Source organism: Buceros rhinoceros, unplaced genomic scaffold, assembly GCF_000710305.1.
Source record: "Buceros rhinoceros silvestris isolate BGI_N320 unplaced genomic scaffold, ASM71030v1 scaffold22390, whole genome shotgun sequence".
Lineage (NCBI taxonomy): Eukaryota > Metazoa > Chordata > Aves > Bucerotiformes > Bucerotidae > Buceros > Buceros rhinoceros.
This window is the reverse complement of record NW_010389310.1, coordinates 2,003-10,145: the sequence shown is the minus strand read 5'-3', so window position 1 is coordinate 10,145 and position 8,143 is coordinate 2,003. Positions and strand designations below refer to the sequence as shown.

Genomic DNA, 8,143 nt, shown 5'->3' with positions numbered 1-8,143 from the left:
GAGCATGTGTTCTGCTCCAGCTTCAGGAGAGTGATCTGCCCAGAATAATCACCCACAAAGGCATGCCGAGTTTCATAGTCATATCTGAGCACTGGTCAAGGAGAAGCCGTTTTTGCTCTTAAGAGTATTTTATGGGACTGAAACAGCAGAGCTGTCACCTATGGAGTCTAAACTGAAAAAGAACATTTTAATACACCAGAGAAGTATTAACATAGCTACTTCCTTTGAAAGGGATTGGAGACAGTGAAGGTTAATTCTCACACTTCCCTACGTGTGTAAGACAGTTCAGAAATAAGTGAGAAAAGTTTTAGAAAGTCACTGGAGAAGCCACAAGATAACCCACCCCCAAGTCCAGTGTAAACCAAGTAGATTTAGACCATTTCTGGCAGCTATTTACAGAACACACTCAGGATCTTCTATGAAAGATGCCAGAACTCCTCAGGCTACTTGTTGCAGGGTGGAGCTACCACTAGGAGCACCTCACTGAGCAGCATTCATTCTTACCTACTATAGCGAGCTGCCGAAACTAGCTGTTTGCCACCTTTAGAAGACTTCTGCTATTCAGGATGTAAGCAAGAGCCATGGAAACCCTGCACAGCTGACACCACATAATCCAAGAGTTGTGTTGGAACCCCCCCATCCTCCTGGAGCCACACAAACACCCATGCAGCAAAGGGGCTGGTTCTGCACAACAGAAGACTGTAAGAAGTCAGGGTACCAAAATCCCACCACTGCAGGTGAAAAAGCAGAGGTTTTGCCATCTGATGACGTTCTGAAATCCCTTAAGCCTTCAGAATCCTGAGGTAAACAATTCGCTTTCAACAAATCCACTAAGTCCCTGAACATGTGATCCTCTCTTCATCTTGGAAGTTCAGGCTGGTATTATCCCCTAATCCAGCAAAGAAGAGGCGCTCTGCTGGGTTTTTCAGGAGCTTACCCACAGGATCATTAACAAATAACTCCTAAGGACCCTCCTGACAGGGAGCACCTAGTACACACACCACCCCACCACTGCTACAACTGCCATCAGTCCTCACACACCAACTGGTACCTCCAGTTACTGTCCAGCCACATCTCAACTGCCACCCATTAGCAAGTGCTAAACCATAGTTTGGGCATTTGAAGTATTTAGCTCGTGCTCCAAAGTTTCAAAGTCAGGAACTAACACACGTGGCGAGTTCTTTAACTCAGGGTCACAACATCCCCTTCCGCTACCTAAGAACAGCTAACAGAAATCAAGTGCTAAACGTCTCATCGGATAAGGGCTGGCAAACGTGCAAGAGATTTCACTCTGGCTTTTCCCATCGAAAGGTGGGAGCAAACTGAGCTAAAGGAACTCTTCTGGTTTCAGGGTAGCCATCATTTCTGGAAGGATACTGCAGACATGAAGCCCAAGAGGTGAAGTAGTGTCTCCCCAGCATAGTCCCACTCCTGGTGCACATCCAGCTGACACACTTGTCGTGCCCAGTGCTGATAACCCACTCCGAGGCCAGGCAGAAAGTAATAGCAGACACGCGATTCTGATGAGCTGTGGGAAGAAGAAAACTCTGGCTAGTTTTTCCAAAAAATCCAAGCGAGGTGTTCTCACGTTCTGTTCCAGAGACACCGGGTGAAGATGGTATCTAAGCGATGCCCAGGGAGACGTTGTTGCCACCATATTATCCTTGCCTCGAGGCTGAATTCAAAGCTCAGTATTATTCTCTTTGGTCTTTGCCTTCTGAATAGCTGAAGTGAACCAAACATGTCACTCAGCTAATTTAAGCCTTTCTCCTACAGAGAGAGAAACTGAGTTCAGCCCAGATACCCAAGATGCTCTGGTTAAGGAGTAGGCAACCCCCCAGACTTCCTCTAGTTAGCCCAGGACTCCCGGGGAGTAATGGAACACATCTCAAAACCTTGGTGCTTTCTTTAAGCACCTCTTTTCCCGACCCCTCAAGCTACACTCAATTTCACACTTTTCAGCAGCTGAACGTGTATCTAGTCCATCTGCTACCTGTGAGACCAACCAAACCCTAACCAGCTTTGTTCAGAATGTTGCTGCCAAGCAAGATGCTACATGACCATTAGAAGGAAGCTCCCCCTGCCCCCTAAGATGCAAGAACTTCCCTTGACCAAGTTCTCAAGTCATCTTCCTGAGGGTAAAGGGGGTGGGGGGGTGGGGGAGGGGTGTTGCTCTAAGAACACAGTCTTTTTCTCATAAGTGAGAAGTTGCTACTATCAGCGGCAGGGAGTCACCAGACAAACTGTGCTTTGTTTCTACACAGTCTGAGGGGCTTTCAGAGCCTCCTTCAGGCCTTTCACACTCACAGTCCAATTTTAAGCAGCCATCAAGATCTGTGTTTCTTTTAAGGATGTGCAGACAAATGCTGAAATCAGCATCTCCACATATATCAGAACAATCCCTATTCCCCATGCACTGAAAACACTTTTTCATGCCTCCTGCTCTCCTGAAATGAGGGAGAAGGGAAGGACTCTTCACTTCAGCTGGAAGTTTCCAACCCAGCTATTACAGCCAGGAAGACTGGAAATTGCAAGCACCAAACCATCCCTGCAGAAAGCTCCGACCCTAACATTCATGAGTACAACTACTCCACTTGAAGAGCAAAACCTGAACTCACTAGTTGTGGCTCATTACACTGGGAGGCTGATGGCCTTCTGAACTTCACAATAATGACCACAGCTTGGATCCAGCTGATTGAGGATTAATCAACAACAGGATACTTAGGGCAGTTATCCCCAACTAAGTGACAATTAAAAGGTCAGTCCAATTTAAAGTGTATTTGGACTTGATTAATCTGTGACAGTGCCCGGTTTCCCAAGCGTTTTAGGTGCCTCCCCTTCAGACAAGTGTTAGTGTAGACACTGGCTAACGGTTTACCTGGATAGGTCTTCACAAAGTTCATCTTATTGAAGTCCTCCGAAATATGGAACTCCTAAAAGCAAAGTGGAACCGTTAGAGAAGGTACCGCAGAGACATAAGCAATACTGATACCCAAGAAAGACTAGTAACCTCCTAGGCCAAAGCCTGCACAGCAGCAATATATCTCACTAAAAACTTCTCAGGCTGGAGCATAGACACTGACACCCCAACAGTGCATTGAGGTTACTAATGAGCTACATCTGTCCAAAACAGAGTTTGCTGAAGGGACGTTATAGGAAGAGATAGGACCTCATTTGTCCCCAGCTGGGACAAACAAAACTGAATCTTGTATTTAGTATTTAAGTATCTGGGATTTCTCAATGGACAGAATTAAGTGAGAGTTTTCGCTGTTTGACCCTTAGGCTCACTGAAAAGTCTTAGCTTACAAGTTAAACTAGAATCACTACCTCAGGCAGTTCTGCATAGGCTGTTCCCAGTAGGCTGTTCCCATCATTTATGACACTCATGCAGTACCTTATAGGACAGTTATTATTTTGACCTTATTTTCACAGAGAAAGGACACCATAAAAGCATCCGAGAGTCACAAGATTCCCCTCCTCTACCCAGAAAAGCGGGGAGGGATCTGACCAGCTTTCTCTTCTGCCCCATGTATCTGCTCTCCAGGAGAGGGGGACCAATTACAGCACCAGTAAGGATGGACTGAAGGAAGACCTCCCAGAAAGAGCAGAAACCAACCCTGCTGCTTGTAAATTTAGAGCTAGTGTTGACATTTCCACATCATAAGCAGATGTGCAGAAAGAAAATTCAGAGACACCACCACCTAGCTAAAAGAACCCTTGTTTATTTACAGTCCTCCAACATACATCTCAGGCAAACAGCCACAAAGTTCAGCCATTTAGTGGTAGCTGCATTCCAAAAGGAAGGGAAAGGAAACTGCTGCCAGCAACACCTGGGGCTCACAGGCCATCTCGGCAATCCTCATCGACATTCAGAAGCAGTCATGGCAACTCACCATGATAGCTCCATTATCCTGGCCCACAAATATTCGTCTGCTCTCGTGATGATACGCCATAGCAGAACATGGTGCTGCCAAAAAAAGGAAGGACATCACTTTATTGAAACAGAAGCATTAGGATACGCATGACTTTTATCAGAACCAAAACAAAAAGTTGTTTAAGATTAAACAGCTTAATAACTTACACTCAGAAAATGTAGCCTTGAAGGTGTTTTGAGAAAGTTAAAGCCAGCCAGGACATCCTGGAATATTACAGTGGTCACACTGCCTGAGGACAGGCCCATCCCTTGGAACTACCTACAGGCTCACTTCAGTTTTGTATAAACCTCTCCAGAGCACAAGCTGAAGAGCCTACTTAGAAAATTGACAAATGGAACAACTGCTGTAATTCAGACCAACCGTCAGGAAAAAATCGGTGGGTAGTAACTCTGCACTGAAGAAGCTGCAGCAAAGCACCCAGGCTCGGCGAGGGTTCAAAATCCAAACAGCACGCTGACACTCCAGATCTACTCAGCACTGCATCTGCCACTCTGTATTTAAAAGCTGCACACCTTGGAAAGCAGAGAACGCTTATGTCTGAGCTTTCAGCTAGCGGTCCGAGAAGCTCACGTATTCAGCAGATGACATATTTGCCAGTACTCGAGACAGCCGCAGCTGTGGATGCCCACAGTGACATACCTGGTGAAGGATCTGGTTCTGACAGAGCGCTGCCTTCACTCTCACCCACCATGCAGCTTTGTTTCAATTTAAAGTCTGAGCTAGAGCTGTGCAAGTTCCCAAATGCAAGATCATGGAGTGAACCAGCACGTGGGGAGATGGGAAGGAGGTCTTCCCCCCCTACCAGCAGCCCAGGTACACAACCCATGCTCACCACCTCCAGCACTGTACTCACAGGACATGGTGTGATAGATGCTGGGCCAGTATTGTCCACTGTCTCTCTTCAGCCATACTCGGATCGTTCTGTCATGGGAAGAGTGGGAGAAGACAGCTGTAAGTGTGTCATCCCTTGCGTCTGAACCAGTTCACTACTCAGACATCAGCTCCAACCCCCACAGCTTTTGTGCTACTCAAACATAAGACGAACAGCATAACAGTACTCCAGTAGTACACTACTGTAACAAGAACAGCCACCCTCGGATTGCAAAGAGCTTTCAAAACTATTTATATATCGAGTTTCCTTGAGTACAAAATGGAAAGACTATTTCAAGTCACCTCAGAAATTGCTCCACATTGCATCCCTTTAATTCCTTCTCCTTGGCCCTGGCTGATTTGAGTCATATACAAGCTGCAAGAATTTCCCAGCTTTGGCAGAGCAAACCACAGTTGTTTTATAGCGGGTTAGGTGTTTGATATGTTAAAAAAAAAAAGGAATTGCAAACCATTCCATTATGGGAACCTGAACTTTTGCATTTTTACAGCTTCTCTCTACAACTTGTCAAATCTGGGAGGAGGGATATAAAAGAATCAGCAAGGAAGTGGAAAGTTCTTGTCAGTTAAAACCATTCCTACAATGGCCACTTCTGCAGGGAATCCACATCAAAAAGGTAAGAGCGCACACGTAGACAGTGTTAAGATTATTTTAAGGCTACTTCAAATTTCCTCTCCAAACCATTGTTTGCCTTCTCGTTACTGTTTAAATCCAACTTCCTCATTCCTAAGTGGAAACCGAAGTGATCTGTAAACATGTGTACCTGGAAACACTGTAAAGAGACTTCACTGAGACGAGTGGTTCAGTTTATTTTTAGCTAAAACCAGGCTTGGTATTTAGAATTGTTCAGAAAAACCCCAAGGGGAGATTTGCCAAATGCCAAAGAAGAGCGAGTAAATGCCAGTAAGAGTTCAACGGAAAGAGCATGGGCGGGGACTGGTGCCTGGCATCAGGAGCAGAACTTTCCGGGTTGAAGCTGTAAGAGCAGCATTGTCATGCTGTAATCCACCTAAGGGCTCTTCTGTAAAAGACCCTCAACACTAGAGCAGACAACACCCACCCTTACTGTACTACTTCCCTTTCCTACAACTCAACATCGGTACAGCTGAGTGTACGATGTCTCCAAACTACGGGTTCAGCTCTTGAACCAGTTGCCTTCCACCAGTTCAGGGGCAGATGCATGGTACTCCAGTCCATTAAACATTTCCCGTCAAGATTCTCTCTTCAGAGCCCTCGCTTCCTCTTTACGAGGATCAACACCCTGCCTCGTGGGCAGAAGAGTACCACTTCAGAGCAGCTGCTATTTCTTGGGAATGTGAGAAAACAAACAAAAAACCAAACCCAAGCTGTGGCTCCACATCATCCTTACATGCCTTACAACACCAGCAGCAGCAAGGGCTGTTGCCTACTAACTTCAACAGCTTTTTAAAGCAGCTCCACCATTCTCACACTGTTTGAACATCTGGGATGGTAGCTGCCACCCTTATTAATTCAACTCTATCATTTCTAGACAAAACCGTGTGATTATGTTCAATATAAAAGGACTAGGAGCTACTGTAGTGGGGGAGATCATGCATTCCTGATTTTCCCAAAGGAGACTGTTTCCTCTCAGCATTCTGGCTGATTACACTGAACTATTAATCTAAGGGAAGCAAGGATTTGACTTTTCTAAGCAAATCATTTCCTGGAAGTGTAACTCATGCACTGCTCATCAACAGTACTGACACCCACTAAAGTCGAGACTCTCAGCAAGAGTTAGCAAAATTAACTTCTGAAAGCTTCTTATTTTGGCTTAAGTATGTTTTAGTCTTCGCTAGCCTCACGTTTGCAAAGAGAAGCTGTCAGACAGCTCGATATCTCATTATACAAAGCTCTGACTGGGCGAAATTTGAAGAGATTGTTTCACCATAGTCAGCAAATAACCCGTGCCAAAAATCGCACTCCTCCTCCTCTATTCCCCCTCCTGCAGGCCTCTCGCCGTGGTGCATCTCCTCACAAACCTCACAAATTAACCGGTGAAACACCAGCTGCAGCTCAAAGGACAACAAAAGTGCTCCAGTAATGCTGCTCCCAGAGCCTCCTCCTACCATGGAACTGCTTCATTATGAGAACCATCACACCAGCCCTAGAGTCTGGAGCACTCTTCTCAAAGCTTGGCCTTCATTTCAGGAGGAGGCCTGCACTCAGGACCTGACCACCACACACTCTTCCTTGAGTAGTCACTGTTCAGGGCCAGTTTGTGTCTCGGCGAGGCTGTAAAAATGCTGAACCTCATTAAGGAGCACTCACAGACAGACACATGGGTTTAAAATGACAGTGGACTCCAGAGATCTGAGAGTGGCAGGAGGAAGTGAAACATGACAAAATAGGACCTCCAGACTTCCCTAATGCTGAGCATTGAACCAGAAGTCACTGTCAGCTGGAAAGCATGAGCATTTATACCAGAGCAGTTCAGAGGGGTGGATTTGGGTTGGGTTTTTTTTGAAGAAACACACTCAGAAACCATCTTTAAGCAATGAGTGCAGCCTTACCAGCTCCAAAGGATTTTCTTTGTTCTCAACTGCTGTTTCTTTTACGGAGTGAGGAAGCACCCAACACCGCTGGGAAAAAACCCGGGGTTTGAGAGCGGGGAAAACCCTTCAGCACATTTGTGCTCATGCCACATGAGCTGCCCTCTCAAAGCCAAACACATGTATGTCAGGGAGAAAGACGTGAGGAAGATGAGGAGGCAAATCCAAACTCACCAGGGTAGAAGCATTGCCATGAGTACCGCACAGCTCCACCAGCCCTGTCTGCAGGGCTGCACCTCCCTCACATCTTCAAACCACTACCAACTGCCTTCCTCCCTGGAATCAGTCGCTGACAGTTGTTTTCCTAGCCCAAACAGAAGACTGCATTCTTCTGGTAGTCAAAATAAGCCAGAAGGATTTAGGCTGCTAGTGAGCATGTTCCCAAAGCAGCATCAGCAGGAGGAACCTGGTTTAATCACACGCTCAAGGACACAGCTTGCAGCTGATGCTTTTTATCATATTTCTGCTCACTAAAACATGACTTTCAACCAATATTTAAATTCCATCACCAAAAAACCCCCTAACACCTCAACTTAGCAGCAGTTCCAATGCTGATGGTCTCAGAACACCAGCAGCCAGATGTGCTGGTGATTCCAGAGATCCCATCAGCCTGTGGTGAACAGAATACCTTTACCTTGCATTCAGGGCCTCGTACACTGGCTTATCATCATCCCTCGGCATCCCCAGCTGGGAAACGTTCATCTTGCCATAGTTATTTGACTGCTGAGAACACGGACGATAAGGCTAAG

General features: G+C 46.1%; 1 protein-coding gene across 1 annotated transcript in view; it reads right to left on the bottom strand.

Annotated features, from left to right (window-relative positions):
• Positions 1–4,884, bottom strand: part of WDFY1 (WD repeat and FYVE domain containing 1) — a gene marked incomplete at its 5' end in the record, with an annotated part of 11,732 nt that extends 6,848 nt beyond the window's left edge. The window contains 5 exons of the mRNA XM_010133885.1: positions 1–84; positions 1,378–1,528; positions 2,879–2,933; positions 3,894–3,967; positions 4,789–4,884. The exon at positions 1–84 is cut by the window's left edge and continues 2 nt beyond it. Coding sequence (XP_010132187.1) covers positions 1–84; positions 1,378–1,528; positions 2,879–2,933; positions 3,894–3,967; positions 4,789–4,884 — 460 coding nt within the window. The remainder of the gene's footprint in view (positions 85–1,377; positions 1,529–2,878; positions 2,934–3,893; positions 3,968–4,788) is intronic.
• Positions 4,885–8,143: the final 3,259 nt, after the last annotated feature.